Source organism: Convolutriloba macropyga, chromosome 3 (assembly GCF_964194025.1).
Source record: "Convolutriloba macropyga chromosome 3, txConMacr16.3, whole genome shotgun sequence".
In the NCBI taxonomy this organism is placed as follows: domain Eukaryota; kingdom Metazoa; phylum Xenacoelomorpha; order Acoela; family Convolutidae; genus Convolutriloba; species Convolutriloba macropyga.
Window position 1 is genome coordinate 80,598,471 of NC_134470.1, and position 25,811 is coordinate 80,624,281.

The window sequence follows — 25,811 nt, forward strand, 5'->3', positions numbered from 1 at the left end:
AGAGGTTTATGGAGAACAAAAATTAAAAAGAAGGGCTGGTCTTAAGCCACGCAGGACAATCTAATAGGGGAGTAGTGATCCCTTATCAAGAGATATCACTGCATCGTACATAATTTTGAAGACAAGGCACTATAACTTTTTAAACTGCGTCATGAGAAATGGTATTCTATATAATCTTATTTGTTATGAAACTGGTCTCCCCTCGCGAACTATGGCACTGCATAAACTATCAATGTCGGTCGGCCGTTAGGAACCACAGCAACTTCTGAGGCATATGAGAGCGGCGCAAACGAGAGCAAAACTAATTCTCGTGCTTATCTGTGTTATTCCGTCAAAGTATAACTCGTTTTTCTTCTCAGATATTTTGCTAGCTAGATGTTTTTTTGCGCAGGTTGCGGTCAACCCTCTGCCCCATACAGGAAAAAACGAGATGAATATCGTTTTTTTCTCGACGTCAAGCACACTTGAGACAATTCAACAACTCATGAAAATTCTACTCTGCTTCGGACAATTTCGGGCATCATTTGGCGAGTTGGTTACGGATAACCAAGTCAAAAAAATAACGCCTGAAATTGAATCCCTATATGCTATTCGGTTTAATGTCTGGTCGCTCGTTTTCATCAGTGCTAGAAGTTCTGTGTATAAAGGACTCGCTCTGAAACAACTGAAGGGCCGACTCAGCCTCGACATAATAGCAGACGTCATGCATGCTCTTCGCAAAAGTATCTCAGTTCTCGTTGGGTCTCATATGTGTATACCCACCCTTCGCACAGAGGAGAGCATGTAATAGTGTGATCCTTTCACCATCTAGACAATTAAAAATCGGATTTTTCGCCTCGATATTATATCTAAATCAAAGCATTCTCTAATTTTGGTCTTTGTTGCTGTGCAACAGCACGGTTTAAGTGGTGCAGATGTGAGCCAGCTTGAGGCCCGTTCTCAAAACAAATTCTACTAAAAGACATTGCTCTGTCTGAAGTTTTTCCAAATGATCCTTCTAAAGCTTTCTTTTATTTAATTCAGGCGTGCAAAGTGTTGATTGTTATTATACCTTCCTGGGAGAGATGAGCATTTGCTCGATACCCATCTTCAGGAGGAGCGCATGCGGTCCGTGAAGCCGAGTACTCCGTTTCCTCATCCGTTGGCTCCTTGATGTTGAGTCCAATCTCCAAGGTTGCTACCAAATACAGTTGCTCTGCAGATTGAGACGCCGGAGAGACAAGCACGACAATAGGAATTTTTTTCTTGTGTGGTGTTGTCCTAGACACAAAATTTAAGCTTTTTTGCGCGCCTCTTGTGGGGCTTGCTTTAGTGTTTTGAGGAGATGTTTTTGCTTTTGCGCATTTGTTTAAAAAATTTGACATTCTTTCCAATTATTATTACGTTTAAAGTCTCATAGATTTTCTCATTGCCTATTGCAGAACCCAGAACGCGGCAGCCGTAAACAATTTTAACCGGAGATTTGATATTTGAATTCTCACTTACTATTAATTGACATTTCGGGGCTTTCACGGCCTAGACAATTTAGCTACCATGCTCTGTGAGTTGTTTGAAGAACAAAAAGAATTCCTCCAGACGTCCTACTGAGCCATCGTTGACTGCGTACCTTTTTTGCGACACGTGCTTTCTCTTGACAAGCTTGAGCAAAGTAAACGTGGCTAATCTATACATATTCACAACAATAGATATCCCTTGAGTTGTGTTCTACAGGGACTTGTGGCGTGATAATCGTATGTGTCTGAATATGAGCTGTGAATAACAAAATTCAAAGGGAGCAAGTTGTCTAAATATTTTTAACTGCAAAGTTACGATTCAAGCATTCTATGGTGTTTTTTGGTTCTATCGGGAGAACGGCTCCATTTCCAAATTTTTCGTGTTTCCGGTGCAAAGAATGAATTACGGGCTTATGTCCGCAATTTCTACCTAGATAAATTTGTCTGTTGACGCCCAAAAAGCACAATTTGTTTTGTTTGCGTTTGATGATGCATTTGCCTATGATGCGAACAAGAACTTTTTCTACGCCAATAGGTTGATCACTAGGATTTCTGTTCAAGTAGATGAGTCTGCGTGCGTTGTACGCTTTAAAAAATAATTCCAATAGTTTTTCAATTGCTAGACGAATAGCAATTTTGGCTAACATTTTCGCTATGTTTGCTGAAACGTTTTTGAGAAGGGTGACAATTCGTCTCCGCTCTTTGTCTAGACTGGAGGGTCCGTGGCTCCCATATGTTTTCGTAAGGCTTGTTATTCCTAGGGCTAATTTTTAACTACCGATGCGCCTACGTTTTCGACAATTGCCGGGTGGTAAGGGATTGATACAAACTTGTTTTGGTCAACTATGTAATTGAGGTTTACTTGGAAGGAGTGGGGTGTTTCTCTTTGAGCAACTACAATTTTTCGGTTAATTTTATCGCTTGGTGACAGTATCCTGGGATCTATTCTGTTTTGCGCCCCCAAGCTTAGTGTGCGTCTTTTATTACCCCAAGGCGCACGTCATATTTTTTTACATTGTAACGTGCTATATAACAACATATAAAACATATAATAACTGTATATATATATATATATATATATATATATATATATATATATATAAAACATATATATAAAACGGCATAACTGTGGGTACCCCTGTTGGCACTCCTTTCGCAATTTGTATTGAAATTTCATCAAAGCATTCAACCAGTTCTTGCCCTGTTTTGTTTTTATTCGGTATTATGGAGTCTGACCGCCAGTGTTAGATTTTATGAATTCTCTCATTTGACAGGTTTAAGGAGAGGTTATTTAAAGCAACAGAAACAGAACTTTAGAATATAGGAGAACAGCTGATTACCATTTAGAATTGCAAAGAATACTTACAGTATACACGAGACCTTTATTTAATTCAGGGGAAACTATTAAATTCTTTAAAATGCTGAAATCAATAATATTATCAAGCGCAAACTTTATATTATATATTTAATTATGAATGAAACTGTTATTTTTTGTGTGAATTGACTTAGGAATGGTCAAGTGTGAAGGGTTAAACTTTACAAGAAATATTTGAATTAAATATTTGAAATCCTCAACGAAGGTGGCGAAGGAAAAGGCATGATCTTTAAAACCGGCGATGACTGCGACGGTGTCAAGATTTTGGCCAGAGTAGCAGCTTAAAACAGTGCACAAGTCCACCAATTGCTCATCCCGCATTTTCTCCCGTGATGTACCTGATAATGGATGTGCCTATTGCCAAGTTTGTGCACGTCTCCGGTAAGTTCATGTGGTGAGAACCTTGAGCTTCCCCTGCACATCTAAGCAAAACAGAGGGAATGAAAAAGTGAAGAGGAGGGGTTTATGGTGAAAGAAAAGTAGCAAGAGTTAAGAAACAAGACAACCTGGTGAGTTGATGGTGTGGGCATGTATCTGCGTACCAAATGGGACCAGTGAGCCATATCCAGTGTGCCAGGGCCAGCATTCAGTCACCAGAGAGCCAATATCAACATATCCAACATGAAAACTATTTAATAAGTTTATCACAACCATTAGGCTGTTACTACTACATGTAAATTACACGCATGTAAAGTCTATGATAGGCTTGGTCCTATTGCGAAGCTTAAATATATGCATTCGCGGATCACGTTCTCTGCGGCAACGCTTAACTGTCGATGCGGTGATATATGCAATGGACGATAAGTGGATAAGATGACCGTGCTGTCTTTATGCTTAAGAGGTTAATTTAGTGTTTTTTTACCATTAATTCACTCTATTGATCTGTTCCATTTATTTCCGATGCCGACTACTGTCAAAGTATGTACTCATATTTAGCAGTTTATTTGCCGCTACCAGTTGACTGACTACCATTTTTGGGAAGGGTTTTCTTATAAAATACTTAAACAATTTTATGCGCTTTTTTTTTAAATATGCTTGTAGAGTTATTTTTTTTAACAAGTCAAATAAAAATATAACCCAGGGTTAAATATTACGAGTTCAAAATGTTATATACAAAATTAGTACCATGTTAAAAATCAAAATTACTGGTTCCGTTTTTTAAAGGTAAAAATAACTTTTTAAGCCGCCAACGTTCCTTTCCAACGGTACAAGTCCTTGAGTTCTTGGAGCAGATGCTGTTTTAACAAGCATTGAAACTGTGAGCGTGATCTAATAGTCCGGACTTCACGTGTAAGTTTATTCCGTTTTTGGATGCTTCTTTTTTGTAATGATCGACTGCTCGACCTTAGGAGAATTAGCTGTTCAGTTCTCTTGTTTTTTCTTACTAAGACGTTACCACTTAGAAAAAAACTCTCAGTGCCGTCTGATTTTAATAATGAAATATCATTCCTAAGCTTTGAAACACTCTTCTGGCTTTTTAAAAATTCTGCAGGTAAAATGTCAGGTTTTACTAAGATATCTCTTGATCTCTCAATTTTTTTCTCATATAGCAAACTTTAATTCCCCAATTGATTTGTCGATTTATTCGCTGCATTGCAGAGAAATTCAAGTTCTGAAAAAATAGAGCACTGAAAGTTAAATGAGAAAGGACTAGGGATTTGAATAGCATCAATCGTGCTTTTATAGGTAACTGATAACGTATAAGGTATATGGATCTAATCGCTCTGGCCATATTTGATAGGACTTTGTTGAGTTGTACATGAAAGTTTAATTTAGAAGCAATCATTATACACAAGTATCTGCAGTGACTTTGTGGCTTAATTTCTTGTCCCCGAAAAATTATTGGATCAAAATTTTCATTTTCGTTCGAGACGCAAAGAAGTTGAGTTTTGCCAGTATTCATGGTTAATTTGTTTGCTTTAGATAATTATCTGTTTTCTCCAGTATTTCAGAAACACATTATTCCAGTTCGCTGATATTGTTTCTGCTAAAATGGAAACTTGTATCATCAGCAAATTGAATTATGTCGAAGTTTCCTTGTACCTTTTTTCTCGAGTTATACATACATTTAATCAAATTCAAACATCCTCTCTCTTCATATATCAAACGGGCTTCGTTTTTTCAGGTCTACTGAAATGGAACAAATTTTTTGTGGGCTCAAAATATTGCAGTTTTCGTGTCTGCTATTTCTGATATTTGGCTGTGCATTAATATGTGAAGCATCAACGAGCATTCAAACCTCAAATGCAGCAGCGTTGTACACAATAGATGGGCGTGCCTTGATGCCCGGCGTTCCAGCTTCGGAATGGCCAGGCATTTATCCAGATAGAAGTGCCATCTTGTGAAGCAATTTCTAAGGTGTAATTTGTCTGTTGATTCATTGCTTCTTTCAGACCACATATCCTGGTTGTCACTTCCTTGTTTCAGTACATTTTTATCTCCTGTTGCAAACAATTTGGAAGAAACTCAGCCTCTATAGGGTTATGATTGCATAGAGGGTTGAAGCGATCAATCGATTTGAATTAGTTACGTTTACTTGCAGTCGGATTAGCTATTGTAAAGCCTCAAGTTTAGGGCATAAAGGCCCAATTTTAGGGCACAGACACTCCCAGGAATTTTATCCAGTAATTCAAGATCAGCTACGGCTGTTATAACTTTCACATTCAGAATTGTTTCCTCGGCTGTCAGGACGTCAGTTAGGGCGGGCGTTGTTCGGTTGGAGTACAAAAAGTGCTGTTGTATGCCTTTGATTAAGAAGCTGTAAATGATCTGCGGCGATGTTTCCGCAAATTATGAGATTTTTTCAAGCACAGACATATATTTACGCAAAGAAGCAATATCTGTACTGTACTGTCCGTCAATTTGAACACAACAAATTAGCGGTAACGGGGCTGAGCCTAATATTGCAATAGCGAAAGGATTTCCCTGAGTTGTCCTCGTTTGAGACAAAAATTGTAAAAATTGTCTCCTTCTTGATGAAAATGTTAGATGGTGCTTGATATTCGTTAATCATATAGTTTGTGTGTGAAAGACGCTGCTTGGAGATGTTGTGATGCGCCTTGTTCTATCCAGTTGTTTGAAAGCATTTTTAGCATCAATCAGTAGTATTGCGTTAATACTGTCTTCATTAAGCAAGATCTCATTGTATGAATGACTGAATCTGCGCCAAGTTCTTGCCCAAGACATAGCTGGTTATTGACTCCTAGTACTTGCAGATCTTGTTTGACAGATGCTACAAAAAATCGCCCGATTACACTCTGTAGTAATTCTTTTATTCCTATAGGTCTGACACCAGGGTTATTGTCAAGCGATATTAGAAGACCGCCACTGTAAGCGGCTCTATGATGTTGGCCTGAAAATTTGTTGGCAATTCGATCCAGCAGTTTTGCAATAGCTCTGCAAAGTTCGTTGCAGGATCTGTCAAATGGCGCCATTTTTCAGCATCAAGGTCTCAGGGTCCATGGCTACCACGGGTTCTAAATGCAGCTTGTTTGACTTTTTCTGCGCTTTTATTTTATAGAATGAAAGATGACCATGAAAATCGAGATTTTCGAGTTTGATTTGCAATGCGGGCTCCTCTTCTTTTGCAGCTGTTTTTTTCTTTGAGAACATCCACAACAGAAGACAATCCTACCTATTGACGGAGAGAGAGATAGCCCTCCATCTTCAAGATCTGGATGTAGCTGCCGGATACCACTGTAGACTTTATATTGATTCATGAGGCGGTTGATATGTTTCATTTCAATCTGATTTTTTTAAACCTTCTGATTGTCAGAGCCGCAGGGTTTTGCTTTCAAAAAACAGACAATCTACTTGTCCTTGGCTCCACATGTTGATTCGTCTGCTAATGGATTTATTTATACAGCCGTTGTTGGTTTCTTTCTGTGCGGCAGTAAAAGACGTGGAAAAAAGATGGTAGCGTAGAGGGCAAACTCTTCGTTTTGCTTAATTTCGTTTATTGGCCGGATTATTTCGTTCAGGGTGTCCAAAAACATATAACCTGTTTTGTTCTTGTGCACAATGAAGACTAGCGTTTTTAAGCTTGGCGGTGCTGTTTCGGCAGTTAAAGCCATCAAAATCTTTTATGGCCTGAGATCAAACCAAAACAATTAAAATGGATATAACCACGGGAAACCATCACAACTATTGTGGATATAACAACGGGAAACGCACCATAATCCGCCGCCTCTGAGATGTTGCAATGGCTACAGTGAGATTGGGTCGACATGATGATGGAGGGCTATCTAATTCAAAGCCCGTCAGTGATTCGGGACTCATTATTGAGCAACGGTTTTGTTCAAACAGTAGATCTTTGAGCCAGTTTGAGGCAATTTCTTCCAAAATCTTTTCTACTAATTGGCATTGCGCTGTCTGAAGATTTTTTATGAGATGCTTCTAAAGCGATTGATTTTAACTCAGGCGTGCAAATTGATTGTTGCGTGTTATATATTTCTGGGTGAGATGAGCATTTAATCGATCCTCATCTTCAAGAGGTGCGCATGCGGTCAGCGGAGCTGCGTACACCGTTTTGTCATTTTTTGTGTCCTTGATGCTAAGTCCGGCCCCCTAGGTTCGCATCGAATAAAATCGCTGTGCGGACTGAGACGCCGGCGAGTCCAGGAACGACAATTGGACGTGCGTTTGGATATTGACTTCCGTTTCTGTGAGGAGTTTTTGTGAGTTTTCCTACAAACGAAATTGAATTTTTGTTGCTAACCCCTTGTGGGGCATGCGTTAGAGTTTTCAGAGGAAGTTTTTGCTACTTGCCCCCAATTTTTTCTGCAAATTGGCATTCTTTCCAGCTATGAGTACATTTAGGGTCTCATGCGCTCTCTCAATGTCTACTTTAGAACCTAGAACGCGCAGCCGTCAACAATTTCAACTGGCATTCCCTTAAAAAAACTGACAACTTTGAGCTTTGAAGCCTTTTTTACCATTAACTGACACTTCGATGCGTTCAAGGCGTGGAAAAAAGAGATAATCACGAGTGTTGTTTGAAGTGAGTTGTTAAAATAGCTACCTTTAGTGTTCAATGAGTTGTATGAAGAACAAGAGGAAGTCCTCCAATAGTCCTACTGCGCCATTGTTGACTGCGTACCGTGTTTTCTCTGGACAAGCCTGAGCAAAGTAAACGTGGCTAATCCGTACATATTCACAGCAATAGATATCCCTTGAGTTGTGTTCTACAGGGACTGCAGTGCTTTACCTGCGACGTGAGAATTGCATGGCGCCGAATATGAGCGTTGAATAACAAAATTTAAGGGGGGAAATTTGTCTAAATACTTTCAACTGCTAAGTTACAGTTCAAGCATTTGAAGTTGTTTTTTGGTTCTTTCGGAAAAACAGCTTCGCTTCCAGGTTTTTGTGTTCCCATTGCAAAGAAGGAATTACGGGCTCATTTCTTGACTTTCTACCTAGGCAAAGTTGTGTGTTGCCTCCCAAAAAGCAAAACTCGTTTTGTTTATGCCTATAGGTGCATTTGCGTATAATGCAACAAAGAATTTCTCACGCCAATAATTCAATCACTGGAGGCTTTTGTTCAACAAGATGAGACTGCATGCGTTGTACGCTTTACAAAATTCTTCAGATAGTTTTTCAGTTGTTAGACGAATAGCAATTTCGGCTAACGTGTCCGCCATGCTTGCTGAAACGTCTTTGAAACAAGTGGCAATTTGTCTCCGCTGTACGTCTACACCGGACGGTCCGTGGCTCCCATGTGTTTTTCCTTAGGCTTGTTATTACTAGGTCTAATTTTTAACTGCCGATGTGCCTATGTTTTCAAAGATTGCCGGGTGGTACTAGATTGCTTCAAACATGCTTTTGTCAACTATCCAACTGAGGTCTACTTGAAAAGGAGTCGGATGTTTCTCTTTGAGCAATTCTTTTACAGATTTTCCGTTGATTATATCGTTTGGCTATAGTATCCTGGATCATAGTTCACCATTGAGACACTTGATGGTGTTCGAATTTTTTCTGGTATCTTTGAAGCTGTTGAACTGTTTCAATTCATCAATTTTTCTGTTTTTAGGGTCCTACGCAGTTTATGCCCCTAGGTTCCTCTAGGTTCCAGGAAAACTCATCAAGGCAATCATGGCGCCATAACTCTAGGTACCCCTGTTGGCCCCTTTTCTGAACAACTGTTTCGGAATTTTGTCAAAGCATTCAACTTTTTTTGGCCCTGCTTTGTTTTTATTCTGTAGTATGGGGTTTGACTGGCATTGACAGATTTATCTATGAGTTCCTTGATTAAGCAGCTGTAATTAATCTGCTGCAATATTTGCGCAAAATATGAGATTTTCCCACGCATAGGAGTATATATACATATCGTAAGCCTGGAGTTTATCTCGAAACTATAAAATTTTGAGTGGCAGGGTGTTTAGCCAGATAGAAGCGCCGTTGTTTGAAGCAAGTTCAAAGGATTATTTTGACTGTTGATTCATTGCTTCTTTCAGACTATATATCCTGGTTTTCTCTTTCCTAATTCAGTCCATTTTTATATCCTGTTGCCAAAAACTTGGAAGGGACTCAGCCTCTATAGGGGCATGGTTGTATAGAGGGTTGGAGAGGTCAATCAAATCGAAGTAATAACGTGTACTTGCAGTCGGGTTAGCTATAGTAAAACCAAACAGGCTCATGGTTAGGGCGTAAACCCTCGCAGGGGTTTCATCAGATGTTTCAAAACCGGTTATGGCTGGTATAAATTTTTCATTTCCACGGCTACCAGGGCGTTAGTTAGGGCGGGCATTGTTCGGTTGGGGGTACGAAAATTTATGTGCCACGCCTTTGATTAAGCAGCTGTAATTAATCTGCGGAGATGGCTGCGCAAATAATAATTTTTTCTCAAAAACAGACGTATATTTACGTGATGAAGCAATGTTTGTACTATGCTGTTTGTTTGAATACAACTAATTAGCAACAACGGGGCTGAGCCAAAAATTGCCATGGCAAATTGATTGCCCTGAGTTGTCCTTTTTGAGACAAAATTGTAAAAAATTAGTCTTTCTCGACAAACAGCTTATATGGTGGTTGGTAAAAGTTATTGACAGCGTTTGTGGGTGAAGGAATCTGCTTGGAGATGTTGTCATGCGCCAAATTTCTATCCAATTGACTGAAAGCAGGTTAACAATCAATCAGTAGTATTGCGCTGTTACTGTCCTCAAAAATGAAAGATCTCAGCGTGTGAATGGTCTGTGTAATAATCTATGTCGCAGTTTTGCCCAGGACACATTTGGTTATTGGCTCCTAGATCTTGCAGATCTTTTCTGTTACAACCCTCAATACATCGCCCGAATACTTTCTGTAATACTTCTTCCATTCCTATAGGTCTGACAGCAGGGTTTTTGTCCAGCGATATTAGAAGACCGCCACTGTAAGCGGCTATATGATGGCGTAAAGATTTGTTGGCAATTCGATCTGCCAATTTTGCAATAGCTCTGCAAAGTTCGTTGGAACTTCTGTCTTTTTTCGACTTCAAAGTCTCAGGGTCAATGGCTACCATGGGTTCTAAATGCAGCTTGTTTGACTTTTTCTGCGCTTTTATCTTATAGAATTAAAGATGACCAGGAAAATCGAGATTGTCGTTTTTGATTTGCATTGCGGGGTCGGATTCTTTTGCAGCTGGTTTTTTTCTTTGAGAACATCCACAACAAGGGACAATCCTTGAGAGACAGCACTTCGTCTTCTTGATCTGGATGTAGATGCCGGATACCACTGAAGGCTTTACATTGGTGCTTGAGGCAGTTGAAGTGCCTCACCTCAATCTGATTTTTCTTCGAATCTTTTGGTAGTCGGAGTTGAAGGGCTTTACTTACAAAATAGATCATCTAGTTGTCCTTGGCTGCACATCTGGATTTGTCTGCTAATCATACCACCCTTGTTGTTCCTCTTGCTCTGCGGCAGTATACGAAGTGGAGAGAGCTTGTCAGCGTAGAGGGCAAACTGTGCGTGTTGTTTAATTTAAGCTATTAGCTCATTCTGGATATCCTCAAACATATAACCTGTTTTGTTAGTAGGCACAAATGAAGAACTGCGCGTTTCAGTGGGCTCTAATGCTTTAGTATCTTTGGATTTATCTTTCAAAGCGTTGCTGAGACTTTGTCATGAAAAGTCTAATGTGAAGGCAGCAGGTCAACTAGTTAAGAAATTGTCAGAATTTGCAGAGTCAGAGGCGGATGACGGGGTACCGGCAGCGAGTTTGGCAGTGCTGTTTCTTGATGTGAAGCCATCAGAATATTTAGGGTCGGAGGCGAAACCCCTGTAACTAATTTGGATATAACCACGGGAAATGCACCGTATTCCACCACTTCTGAGATGTCGCTGGCAACGGCTACAGTGAAAGTGAGTCTGCATCATGAAGGAGGGCTACATGGAGCTAAAAGTTAAGTCCGAGATGAACATAATTCAGAGGTTTATGGAGAACAAAAATTAAAAAGAGGGGCTGGTCTTAAGCCACGCAGGACAATCTAATAGGGGAGTAGTGATCCCTTATCAAGAGATATCACTGCATCGTACATAATTTTGAAGACAAGGCACTATAACTTTTTAAACTGCGTCATGAGAAATGGTATTCTATATAATCTTATTTGTTATGAAACTGGTCTCCCCTCGCGAACTATGGCACTGCATAAACTATCAATGTCGGTCGGCCGTTAGGAACCACAGCAACTTCTGAGGCATATGAGAGCGGCGCAAACGAGAGCAAAACTAATTCTCGTGCTTATCTGTGTTATTCCGTCAAAGTATAACTCGTTTTTCTTCTCAGATATTTTGCTAGCTAGATGTTTTTTTGCGCAGGTTGCGGTCAACCCTCTGCCCCATACAGGAAAAAACGAGATGAATATCGTTTTTTTCTCGACGTCAAGCACACTTGAGACAATTCAACAACTCATGAAAATTCTACTCTGCTTCGGACAATTTCGGGCATCATTTGGCGAGTTGGTTAAGGATAACCAAGTCAAAAAAATAACGCCTGAAATTGAATCCCTATATGCTATTCGGTTTAATGTCTAGTCACTCGTTTTCATCAGTGCTAGAAGTTCTGTGTATAAAGGACTCGCTCTGAAACAACTGAAGGGCCGACTCAGCCTCGACATAATATCAGACGTCATGCATGCTCTTCGCAAAAGTATCTCAGTTCTCGTTGGGTCTCATATGTGTATACCCACCCTTCGCACAGAGAAGAGCATGTAATAGTGTGATCCTTTCACCATCTAGACAATTAAAAATCGGATTTTTTGCCTCGATATTATATCTAAATCAAAGCATTCTCTAATTTTGGTCTTTGTTGCTGTGCAACCGCACGGTTTAAGTGGTGCAGATGTGAGCCAGCTTGAGGCCCGTTCTCAAAACAAATTCTACTAAATGACATTGCTCTGTCTGAAGGTTTTCCAAATGATCCTTCTAAAGCTTTCTTTTATTTAATTCAGGCGTGCAAAGTGTTGGTTGTTATTATACCTTCCTGGGAGAGATGAGCATTTGCTCGATACCCATCTTCAGGAGGAGCGCATGCGGTCCGTGAAGCTGAGTACTCCGTTTCCTCATCCGTTGGCTCCTTGATGTTGAGTCCAATCTCCAAGGTTGCTACCAAATACAGTTGCTGTGCAGATTGAGACGCCGGAGAGACAAGCACGACAATAGGAATTTTTTTTCTTGTGTGGTGTTGTCCTAGACACAAAATTTAAGCTTTTTTGTGCGCCTCTTGTGGGGCTTGCGTTAGCGTTTTGAGGAGATGTTTTTGCTTTTGCGCATTTGTTTAAAAAATTTGACATTCTTTCCAATTATTATTACGTTTAAAGTCTCATAGATTTTCTCATTGCCTATTGCAGAACCCAGAACGCGGCAGCCGTAAACAATTTTAACCGGAGATTTGATATTTGAATTCTCACTTACTATTAATTGACATTTCGGGGTTTTCACGGCCTAGAGAGTTTAGCTACCATGCTCTGTGAGTTGTTTGAAGAACAAAAAGAATTCCTCCAGACGTCCTACTGAGCCATCGTTGACTGCGTACCTTTTTTGCGACACGTGCTTTCTCTTGACAAGCTTGAGCAAAGTAAACGTGGCTAATCCATACATATTCACAACAATAGATATCCCTTGAGTTGTGTTCTACAGGGACTTGTGGCGTGATAATCGTATGTGTCTGAATATGAGCTGTGAATAACAAAATTCAAAGGGAGCAAGTTGTCTAAATATTTTTAACTGCAAAGTTACGATTCAGGCATTCTATGGTGTTTTTTGGTTCTATCGGGAGAACGGCCCCATTTCCAGATTTTTCGTGTTTCCGGTGCAAAGAATGAATTACGGGCTCATGTCCGCACTTTCTACCTAGATAAATTTGTCTGTTGACGCCCAAAAATCACAATTTTTTTTGTTTGCGTTTGATGATGCATTTGCCTATGATGCGAACAAGAACTTTTCCTACGCCAATAGGTTGATCACTAGGATTTCTGTTCAAGTAGATGAGTCTGCGTGCGTTGTACGCTTTTAAAAATAATTCCAATAGTTTTTCAATTGCTAGACGAATAGCAATTTTGGCTAACGTTTTCGCTATGTTTGTTGAAACGTTTTTGAGAAGGGTGACAATTCGTCTCCGCTCTTTGTCTAGACTGGAGGGTCCGTGGCTTCCATGTGTTTTCCTAAGTCTTGTTATTCCTAGGGCTAACTTTTAACTACCGATGCGCCTACGTTTTCGACAATTGCCGGGTGGTAAGGGATTGATACAAACTTGTTTTGGTCAACTATGTAATTGAGGTTTATTTGGAAGGAGTGGAGTGTTTCTCTTTGAGCAACTACAATTTTTCGGTTAATTTTATCGCTTGGTGACAGTATCCTGGGATCTATTCTGTTTTGCGCCCCCAAGCTTAGTGTGCGTCTTTTATTACCCCAAGGCGCACGTCATATTTTTTTACATTGTAACGTTCTATATAACAACATATAAAACATATAATAACTGTATATATATATATATATATATATATAAAACATATATATAAAACGGCATAACTGTGGGTACCCCTGTTGGCACTCCTTTCGCAATTTGTATTGAAATTTCATCAAAGCATTCAACCAGTTCTTGCCCTGTTTTGTTTTTATTCGGTATTATGGAGTCTGACCGCCAGTGTTAGATTTTATGAATTCTCTCATTTGACAGGTTTAAGGAGAGGTTAATTATAGCAACAGAAACAGAACTTTAGAATATAGGAGAACAGCTGATTACCATTTAGAATTGCAAAGAATACTTACAGTATACACGAGACATTTATTTAATTCAGGGGAAACTATGAAATTCTTTAAAATGCTGAAATCAATAATATTATCAAGCGCAAACTTTATATTATATATTTAATTATGAATGAAATTGTTATTTTTTGTGTGAATTGACTTAGGAATGGTCAAGTGTGAAGGGTTAAACTTTACAAGAAATATTTGAATTAAATAATTGAAATCTTCAACGAAGGTGGCGAAGGAAAAGGCATGATCTTTAAAACCGGCGATGACTGCGACGGTGTCAAGAATTTGGCCAGAGTAGCAGCTTAAAACAGTGCACAAGTCCACCAATTGCTCCTCCCGCATTTTCTCCCGTGATGTACCTGATAATGGATGTGCCTATTGCCAAGTTTGTGCACGTCTCCGGTAAGTTCATGTGGTGAGAACCTTGAGCTTCCCCTGCACATCTAAGCAAAACAGAGGGAATGAAAAAGTGAAGAGGAGGGGTTTATGGTGAAAGAAAAGTAGCAAGAGTTAAGAAACAAGACAACCTGGTGAGTTGATGGTGTGGGCAAGTATCTGCGTACCAAATGGGACCAGTGAGCCATATCCAGTGTGCCATGGCCAGCATTCAGTCACCAGAGAGCCAATATCAACATATCCAACATGAAAACTATTTAATAAGTTTATCACAACCGTTAGGCTGTTACTACTACATGTAAATTACACGCATGTAAAGTCTATGATAGGCTTGGTCCTATTGCGAAGCTTAAATATATGCATTCGTGGATCACGCTCTCTGCGGAAACGCTTAACTGTCGATGCGGTGATACATGCAATGGACGATAAGTGGATAAGATGACCGTGCTGTCTTTATGCTTAAGAGGTTAATTTAGTGTTTTTACCATTAATTCACTCTATTGATCTGTTCCATTTATTTCCGATGCCGACTACTGTCAAAGTTTGTACTCATATTTAGCAGTTTATTTGCCGCTACCAGTTGACTGACTACCATTTTTGGGAAGGGTTTTTTTTATAAAATACTTAAACAATTTTATGCGCTTTTTTTTAAATATGCTTGTAGAGTTATTTTTTTTAACAAGTTAAATAAAAATATAACCCAGGGTTAAATATTACGAGTTCAAAATGTTATATACAAATTTAGTACCATGTTAAAAATCAAAATTACTGGTTCCGTTTTTTAAAGGTAAAAATAACTTTTTAAGCCGCCAACGTTCCTTTCCAACGGTACAAGTCCTTGAGTTCTTGGAGCAGATGCTGTTTTAACAAGCATTGAAACTGTGAGCGTGATCTAATAGTCCGGACTTCACGTGTAAGTTTATTCCATTTTTGGATGCTTCTTTTTTGTAATGATCGACTGCTCGACCTTAGGAGAATTAGCTGTTCAGTTCTGTTGTTTTTTCTTACTAAGACGTTACCACTTAGAAAAAAACTCTCAGTGCCGTCTGATTTCAATAATGAAATATCATTCCTAAGCTTTGAAACACTCTTCTGGCTTATTAAAAGTTCTGCAGGTAAAATGTCAGATTTTACTAAGATATCTCTTGATCTCTCAATTTTTTTTCTCATATAGCAAACTTTAATTCCCCAATTGATTTGTCGATTTATTCGCTGCATTGCAGAGAAATTCAAGTTCTGAAAAAATAGAGCACTGAAAGTTAAATGAGAAAGGACTAGGGATTTGAATAGCATCAATCGTGCTTTTATAGGTAACTGATAACGTATAAGGTATATGGATCTAATCGCTCTGGCCATATTTGATAGGACTTTGTTGAGTTGTACATGAAAGTTTAATTTAGAAGCAATCATTATACACAAGTATCTGCAGTGACTTTGTGGCTTAATTTCTTGTCCCCGAAAAATTATTGGATCAAAATTTTCATTTTCTTTCGAGACGCAAAGAAGTTGAGTTTTGCCAGTATTCATGGTTAATTTGTTTGCTTTAGATAATTATCTGTTTTCTCCAGTATTTCAGAAACACATTATTCCAGTTCGCTGATATTGTTTCTGCTAAAATGGAAACTTGTGTCATCAGCAAATTGAATTATGTCGAAGTTTCCTTGTACCTTTTTCTCGAGTTATACATACATTTAATCAAATTCAAACATCCTCTCTCTTCATATATCAAACGGGCTTCGTTTTTTCAGGTCTACTGAAATGGAACAAATTTTTTGTGGGCTCAAAATATTGCAGTTTTCGTGTCTGCTATTTCTGATATTTGGCTGTGCATTAATATGTGAAGCATCAACGAGCATTCAAACCTCAAATGCAGCAGCGTTGTACACAATAGATGGGCGTGCCTTGATGCCCGGCGTTCCAGCTTCGGATTGGATTGGATCGGCAAAAATCAACGTAAATGGTGACGCATATCATGGGTTTTTTCGCGCAGATGGCAGTTTTACAGTAACTAATGTGCCTTCAGGTGTGTAATAAAGGAAACAATGCTTATTGTGAAAGTATAATGTTATATATGGTTCTAAATATGTCGAAATTTTAGGCTCGTATATTGTGGAAATTGTATCAACGAAGTTTGTCTTCCCACCTGTCAGAGTCGATATCACGAGCAAAGGAAAGAAACGAGCGCGGAAGCTGGATCTCATATCTCCTAATGTCGTGGAAGAGGAATTCTATCCCCTTAAGATAAAAGCGTTGGGTCCTGCAGTTTATGTCAAACAAAGAGAGCAATTTAGGTAGGTTAAGCATTTTTTGAAACCCTTTACCAGGTCGAATGGTGGCTATCCGTCTTGCGGCGATTTTTCTGCTGCTGGGCTTGAATTGCCAGTCAGTGGATTGTAGCGTGCAGAGTTAGAATAAGTGCTTCTATTAAATTTAATGCTTTTTATAGTGATGATTTATACTTCTTGCCAGTTGGCGTAGTTTGATTGGTTGCTTCAGTATGTCGAAATACAGAATGGCAGTAGTATAACTTCAGATAGCACTAAAATATACGAGTTATAATCCAAGAGGAAAGAGAACTTTTTTCTCTCCCTCTCAGAATGGGTGGGCTTAACATCGCCCTCCCACAAGATCTTCACAAAAATCTTGAGCAATCAGTTGAACTCTCAAGACCATTGGCGTCGTTCAATAATATTCAACAATGTGAAGTAGAACAAACCAAGATCAGTCTCAGACAGAAAGCAGACAATCAACGTGAACTCATCTCGAAAAAATCCAGAATCGAAAACAATCTACCAGAAATGAAGTATACCATCCAGCTGGCCTCGGAGAAAGGAGCATCAAGCTGGCTTAACGCGCTTCCGTTGTCAAAACATGGTTTTGACCTCACGAAGACTGAGTTCCGTGATGGAATAGCACTTCGCTACACCTGGGAAGCGAAGAACACGCCAGCCATATGCCCATGCGGGAAAGAATTCAGCCTCACCCATGCCCTCCATTGCGCCAAAGGCGGTTATACGCACCTACGACACAACGAAATTAGAGATGTGTTTGCAAACCTGATGGATGACGTTTGCCACGATGTACAGATAGAGCCAAAACTTCAGTCGCTCGATGGAGAAATTTTCTCGAGTAATTCCACCACCACTGATGATGACGCTCGACTGGACATCAAGGCAGACGGTCTGTGGGGCTCCCGCTTTAATCGCACTTTCTTCGATGTGAAGATTTTCAACCCTCATGCGAAGAGCTGCCCTAAGACCATAAAAGATGCATACAAATATCACGAGAGCATCAAGCGAAATAAGTACGAAGAGCGAATCCGCGAAACCGAACACAGCAGCTTCAATGCACTGGTTTTTGCTTGTTCGGGTGGTCCAGGTCCATCAGCATCGCGCGTTATGAAACAACTCGCAACCAAGATCAGCGAAAAACGCGGAGAGCCGTACGCCGACACTATCAGCTACATCCGAACGAAAATCAGCTTCGCACTTCTGAGGAGCTGTGTTCTCTGCTTGAGGGGATGTCGTGCCCTCAAGCCTCGTGTTCTCAGTGAGACTTCGATTAGCGCCGTCGTGGAGGAGGGAAGGCTGCACTGAGTGTTTGGCTGCTTATCTTTATTCATTTGCTTAATCCTTGATGATCCATTTTTATTTTAATCCTTCCATTCTAGTTCCCTATGTGTGCTATATATATATATATATATATATATATATATATATATATATATATAGGTGCTTTCCTCTCCACTTGTTATTTATTTTTGTGACTGGGCCGTCTTTACACTGTCTGGAGGGGAACAGCTTGGAGTGCAGCATCCGGCTACTAAGTGCTACTCATCATACCCTATTTTTCGACCTTCATCCATCGATGCCGGATGGTGTACACGGCCCCTTTTTTTATTTTTTTTAGAAAAAAAAATATACGAGTTTTGTATTTTGTGGCCCTACTAAACGGCACATCTTTTTTCTTTGATCTCGACTGAACTTTTTAGATAGTCGCAGCAGTCTATCTTTCACTTTATGCACGGTAATCTACCGGGAACGTTAATTGTAATTGATTGGCAAAGTATGTATATTCCCGTTTTAGTGGTGTTGGCACTTTTTCAAACTTGTAAAATACAATTATAATCCAAACTAATTTTTTTTTCTCAGATTAAGAGGGTTCGTGCAAATGTATTCCAATCACAGAATGTTCCAACATACTTCTAAAGTTTTCCAAAAGATTTTTTTCTTCTCAGAGGAAGAAAATTGACGCAGTTTATAGGAGCAATTTTTGATTTTGTTTGAATTTGCTTTTTTTGTTAATTAGTCGCGAAGCGATAGCGGCTATTTTTGGGGACGTCGTGTTTTTTTTTCAATCCGTGGTCTTCATCGATTTCTACTCCTTTGCAGTTAAAATGTGTGTGCGTGAAGTCAGAACATGACTTGCTCACTCAAAAAAAATGACTTCTGAACTCACTTAATGAACTTCAAATTTTTTGAACATTTACTTTTTGAAGATCAATAGTGTGCATCGAAATAGTGCAAACCGTTTATGCTCTAATTCTTGAGTATTAGAGTCTTGAGTTTCTGATATCGAATATTAATTTTAAAAAAGCTATATGAAGGCTTTTTCCTTATAGAGCGTATGTGTCTCATATAAATGACAGTCCGACTCTAACCCAAAAAGTCTATTAGCCTTTTAAAGGACTTGTGGTCCATCTGTCTATCTGATTTTATTAGTTGTTTCAGTTCCATGGAAGGCCACAAGCGTCTATCGCGGCTATTTTCCATTGATCTACCGGCTATGTTAATAAATTTCAGAACCGTTGACGTGATATAATCGTAAGATGAAAACCAAATAAATTGCCTTATTTTGCAACAAAGAACGGTTTTTGGTGGTAAAATAATGTTCAACTGGTATAGTTAATCGCAATTCAAACTGAAACAGAGATCAGTTTAAAAACTGATTCCGAGAGAGGAGCATTCTCATTATCAGAAAACAACTTTAACCAATGAGTTTTTTAGGGTTATTTGTACTTCAATTTTCAATTAAATAAATAAGTTTGACAAAGTTATCTGAATAGAAAAGCTGTTTTTTACCGGATTTAAATCATCTTTATTCATTGGTCTCAAACGAAGGTTGTAGCAACTATATTAGTCCTCGGTTTTTTATGAGATTTTTCGCTTGACGGATTTTTCGGAAGACCTTGTCGTTTTTCGTCTTCATAAACTTTTCTTTATTTTTTTCATCCGTACTTTAAATAGAGTGCTGATTACAGAATGTGAAAGATAAAATTTCCGTTTTAGCAGATATTTGGAGAAAAAGTTTCCATGGTAAAATTTTTCTCTATTTCCTACCTGAGTTGAAAATATACGGCTGGCACTTGTACTTTTTTGTTGATTGAAATTATTAACAACTGGAGAGTTTAAAATTGAGGATTGCAATAGGTATCCAAAAAGGTGACAGAAGGTAGAGTTTAAAAAGGTAGGAACATTTTTCATTGTTTTCGTCTCAGGTAAAAAGATATCTTTTTGCACAAAAATTTTGTCCTATTTTTTGTATAAAACGTTTTAATGTGCGTTTAAATCTTGTACTAGGCTTGAATCTGGTAAGCATTTGGAGCGCATCCAATTGGAAGTCACTTTCAGCATGAAAAGAAAACAAGTGAAAAAGTCGAAATCAACAAGTTTTTCATCGTCTTTATGCTCATCTGCCTGTATCAGAATCTGTATCCTGATTTTCTGGTCTCAAATATCTCATGTTATGCATTATGTTGCGTACCATTTTAGTAAAATCCCTCCTTATTTTAACTGAAGCAAATGTTTTTCTAGTTTCATGACGCAGCTCTAAAGAGTTATAGTGCCTTGTCCTTAAAATTATATACGATGCAGTTGTGTCTAATTTATATAGAAATTTAATTCTCATGACGCAGCTCTAAAAGAGCTATAGTGCCTTGCCTTTAAAATTATATACGTTGCAGTGATGCCTCTTATTAGGGGATTACTACTCATTCATTGGATTGTCCTGCGCGGCCTAAGAGCAAACACCTTTTTCTTTGTGTTAAGAAGTTTAGCTGAAGTATTGACAGAAATTTTTTGTCTGATCTAAAAGGATACAGGAATGTGCTTGCACTGTCGCCAGTTAATCAATTTTTTCAAATCATTAAATTAGCCATGATTAGTATTTTTAAGAATCTAGAGAGGGCAACAAAATTTGAACTATGTCAATATTTTGCCCTTATAGTTATAAAACAATACAGCAAATTCTTTTTTGGTTCGCTTATGAAATCTTTCATTTTTTTTGTGTACAGTTGATGTTTAGTTACAGTATTGAAAATAACCAGGTTTGATAAATAGTACAGCTTCAACTCAGAGTTCAAAAAAGGGGTTTTTAAATAGTTTTCTCGAAAAATGTCTGTTATTAATTGATCTCAAACGATAGTCGTGCTGGTCTTTGCCCAATTTTTTATACTGCTGTCTTTTCGGCTGATTGTGCGGCTGATTTTCATGGTGTGAAGGGCAGTTCTTTTTTTCAATTTTGACCTCCCGTGCATTTTTCTTTTTTTCTCTACGATGCGTGAACAAAAAGGGAAAACTACTGAAGAAAAAAAGCCGGCCTCGCATATATTTCCCATTTTGAAAAAAAATGGAACAGTAAGTGCAACAGGATTTGATCAAAATGGAAATTTATTGCTGTAATAATTACTACGCATGTTTGGATTTTTGTTCGTTTAAGGTCGTTCTTGAAAAGTAAAGCCGTAGGATTTTTTAATCTGCTGATGAGTTTGATTTGTGTGAGTAGGGTGCAGGATGCATTGATGAACCCAATGGTGTTGATGGTTGTGCTGCCATTCCTGCTGATGATGGTCATTCCCAAACTGATCAACACAGATGACCCTGAGAGGAAACAGGAAATGCAGGAGACTATGCAGATGTTCAACACCAACCAGGTCAGCGTCTTATTAACTGCTCTCGAATGAGAAGCGATTATTGTAAACATGTATGTCTTTTTTGCAGATTTTTCACTTGACCGGTTTTGCGCTTTTATTCGCACCCTACCTTTGTCTGATGTTTTTGCACCCATAGAGAAAAATTTACGCCCCGCCTGTCATACGAGAGCAATTTTTCCGACGTTAGTCGGTTTACGTTTTGCTAGTTTAAATGACCTATGATTCATCGTTTTGCTTTTTTGAATTGAATTTTCTATGAAATGAGTTCTGTTTCAAATGAAGGGAAATTATTTTGCAGATATTGAGCAAGTTTAGTTTTCCTATTTGGTCTGGATAACTATGAGATTCGGTATACTTTCAAAATTTTGATATCACCGCTTCCGAGGTAAAAATTTCAAAACTACTATTTTGTCATATTCTTCACTGAAAGATGTCATATTCTGCGTACTATTACATGTAATAGATCCATAATTGTATTACAGAATCAGTTACCCGACATGGCGGAAATGTTCACCAACTGGTTCGGAGCCGGTTCGAATCCCTCCGGGGGCAAGAAGTCGATTGGGCCGTCGAGTGGTACAAGCTCGTCCTCAGCCAAAGCTAAGTCCAGAAAAACTGCCACAAAATAGAAGGGCGTGGCAAGTACCTACAAATTGCCAGTAATGAGTTATTGAGTTGCTTACCCTCAAATTAATAGTAGTTGCTCACCTAAACAAAGTATATTTTGAAATTTCCACGAGTTACTTGGAAGAGCTAACCTGATACATAGCTTTTTGCTTCTGAGTTTAGAGAGATTTCTTTGTGGTGAATTTAATTTGTTCTCCCATTTTTAAATGCTAGCCCATCTTGTATTTGCATTTTATGATAAAAAAATAAATTATTTGAGCCCGTTATAGTTTACGAGCTATATGACTGGTATGAAAGCGCCGGAAGTTTTGTGCTTCGGGTGATTTAGAAGCGGTGGCGTGTGCATGTTTTAATTTTCAGAGGGTTCCGGCTGAGCCTGGAATTTTATGAAAACTGAACAGTTTTCAGACATGTGCCTCGAATTAGTTGTCAAGGTCACGCAGCCCATATCCAGATTTGAAGGTAGCCAGAGGCCGTGCCTGCTTCCTAATGGGCATCTGTGTGATGTACGATTGCGATAAGAGATGTCATTTCATGAGATTACATGACGCAATCATGTTAACTGCATGCATGAGTTAGCTGTGCAGTATTGACTTAATAGTGCCATAAGGTCGTCATGGAACTACTTGGAAAAAAACAGCCTCGGAGTTGTTCGTATGTCATAGCTCCTGGACTATGCCTATGAGAACTAGTACCCAGGCAGTCAGAGTATTGTTTCTGTTTAATCAGAAATTGACAACTATTGCCGAACAAATAGTTAGGATTGCTAGAATGAAAGGTAAGAAATAGTGAGGTCGCTATTTTCTGCTTGAAGTTTTGCTGCTGAACTGATAAAGAGAGTAGCCATAATACGCAACAGTTTTCAATGTTTCTCGTTTTGAATATTGCTGACCTTATTGCTGATCATCCTAGAAGCATTATAAATTTACAACATTGTTATGCGCCAGATATTATGTCTAATGGTTTACCTCCAGCTAAGCACCGTACTTCGTTCAAGGTCAGAGAGAGAGAGAGAGCAGGACAACAATATTTTACATTACACCAAGTTATCATCAATTGGTCAATTTAAATCAATTTAGGACACTGGTTGATCAAAGGCCAGGAGCGGACACGCAACGAGGTCGTTAGACCTGCTCTCCAGCGTGCCCTGTAATTATTTAAAAACCGATAAAATTATTGGACAAAAATTCAAAAGACAGCAAAAATAAATAAAGTTATTTCTTTGTAGCCATCAGATGAATCTAAAAAGAAAGATTGGAACATTTAACCGAGGAATCAAACATTAAGATCATCCTACTGCCAGTAGCAAACTTTGTTGTACTAAGTATATTGCCCATTTGACAGAAAAAGTTCATATTACAACCTATTCTGGAGTGTCTATTTCGGAAGCACAAATTGCGCCAAAAACTATGTTAAGACTTGACAAATATCAACTTCTGAGGGCGGAAATGAGCCTGCGGTGCCTTTGGAGTAGGCACCGCTCAATTTTTGGCTTAGAGCAAGAACATTAGGAGGCAAGAACATTAGGAGGTTTTTTCAGCAAGAACATTAGGAGGTTTAGTAGGAGCTGTTATTTACCTATAAGTGTCGAAAAAGATTTTTTGAACAAGCTCATCGTTCGCTATTGTCTAAAAAAATCTTTTAATTTATGATAAATGACAGAAACCTGCTTCATGCTTAAGTTATTCAACCCTTCTGGGAGATGGTGTTGCATTTTCAACAAATTAAACAAACAAGAAGCACGGTGACGAATTGCGTTTCGCACCATTTTCATTTTTGAGAATGGGATTTTAAGTAACCTTGAAGATTATCGTCTAGTGGACACAATTGGATTTTGTTAGACTTTTGTTACCTTTGAACAAATAAATATGATTTCGGCGTATTCGCAAGAAAACGATTTTAAGTATTTTTTCTGAAGCTGATACTCCACAACTAAGGAAAAGCTGCAGCATCCGTAACCGGTATCCCCTAATGTATAATTGGATTTACTACGCTTTTAAAGTATTCAAGTAACTGGTATCTTGGAACAAGTGCCTTAGCTTCAAAATTACACGGCGTTGTCTACATAGATTTGCAGCGACCAATTTGATTTGCGCGCAAAAGGAAAACTTTGAGTCAAATGTTATGCCGAGATATTTGTGTTAATTTTTTTATAACCACATAATCGGATTCAATTTTGAGTCGATGACTGGAAGCACATGCCTGGTTATTTAATTGGCATGTTCTTCGAAATGTTGAGCTTTAGTTTGTTTGCGTTTAGCCACTTTGTTATGCTGAGAAGGTCAGTCTGATTTTCTTCACTCGAACAGTTATCCACAAATATTGCTGCCGTCAGCAAAAAGATAAACCTCAGCTGGAGTGCAAACCTTTGGTAGATCATTTAGGTAAATCTAAAATAGGAGTGTTCCAAGGATGGAACCTTGAGGAACACCACAATTTACCTTTAGCTACTTAGATGACACACCCGCTAATGTTAGTTATTGCGATCTTTCTGTTAAGCTACTTAAGGGTACAGTTTTCATCGACCTTCTCGGGCTTTTGACTAAAAGATGTATCCCTTATCAGCTTACTATTGGTATTAGTTTTCCTTGAATATTCCATTTAAGCATCACAGTATAGTTTTATGGTGAATAGCAATAAGTTCCATTTTCTGACTAAAATTTTGTGATCTAATTTGTCAAACGCCTTTTTGAGGTCGAAAAAATGAATTACAGTTTCATTTTTGCTTCTTATGTTGTTGGGTAATTCTTCCATCGCATCATGTGTTGAATATTTTTTGACCGGAAGCCGAATTGCTTTGGATATGGCAGATTATAAATCTCCTTGTAGTCGTATACTCTTTTGAACATTGCTCTCTCATATATTTTGCTCAAAACCATTAACAGAGATTAGTCTAAGTTTTCTTGCACCTGGGAACCATCTTTGAAGAGAGGAATAACTTTGGCCTTTTTGAGTTCTGAAGGGAAAAGACCCTCGTGTTATATTGATTTATTAGTGATGATAGATAACAAGTGATCAGAGATCCTTCATCTTTTACGACAATGTTATTTATGCCATCTTCATCCGATGAATTCTCCGGAAGAGAGTTTATGATTCCTTTTATTTGATTTTTGGAAACTGAATATAGTTTGAATATTATTTCAACATAATTAGGATATAATAATATAGGTTAATCGGGAATTTTTACTTATTTCTTTTTACCATATCTACATAATACTTGGCCGATATTTAAATTAAATTTTTCTGCAAACTCAAAGGCGGATAAATAAGACTGCGCACCCAACAAAGTGTACTCGTAAGTTTGGAATCGTATTATCGATAAGCGTTTTTCACGTGAGTTCATTTAGAAGTGAATGTTTGTCTTAAGTCTCCGATTCAATTTTCAAACTTTTCTTATAGTAGAGTTTTTGCTTTCCTCTTGCTCTTTTCGAGCCAAATCCGAATGTCCCTAAATTTGTTCAGTAGTCAAATTTAATTTTTTTTCCTCTGTATCAGATTGCGTTCGGTACGCGAATTTTCGAGATTTTTCAAATCATTTTGGTAGAAAGGTTTTTTCTAAGTGAATGTGCTTTTATGGCGCATATCGCTCAGTAGCGAAATGAAAAGCTTGTCAAAATCGTCGAAGGCCCTGCTTCAACAGCAATAGTTTTTCAACGTTTTTAGTTGGTGATTCAAAAGGGTACAGTTTTCACCGACTTTCTCGTTCTTTTGAGTAATAGATGTATCTCATCAGCTTACTAATGGTTTCTGTTTGTCC

General features: G+C 38.5%; 1 protein-coding gene across 1 annotated transcript; it reads left to right on the top strand.

Annotated features, from left to right (window-relative positions):
• Positions 1-16,248: 16,248 nt before the first annotated feature.
• Positions 16,249-22,318, top strand: LOC142337325 (endoplasmic reticulum membrane protein complex subunit 7-like). Its single transcript, XM_075386531.1, has 4 exons — positions 16,249-16,519; positions 16,595-16,787; positions 21,280-21,427; positions 21,910-22,318. Exons 1-4 carry the CDS (start codon positions 16,255-16,257, stop codon positions 22,054-22,056), a joined length of 753 nt encoding a protein of 250 aa, XP_075242646.1. The 5' UTR covers positions 16,249-16,254; the 3' UTR covers positions 22,057-22,318.
• The last annotated feature ends 3,493 nt before the right edge of the window (positions 22,319-25,811 follow it).

Coding starts and splice junctions, on each gene's coding strand:
- LOC142337325 (XM_075386531.1), top strand. CDS start 16,255: ATGGAACAAATTTTTTGTGGGCTCAAAATATTGCAGTTTTCGTGTCTG. Junction 16,520..16,594: donor AGTAACTAATGTGCCTTCAG/GTGTGTAATAAA, acceptor TCGAAATTTTAG/GCTCGTATATTGTGGAAATT. Junction 21,428..21,909: donor AGATGTTCAACACCAACCAG/GTCAGCGTCTTA, acceptor ATTGTATTACAG/AATCAGTTACCCGACATGGC.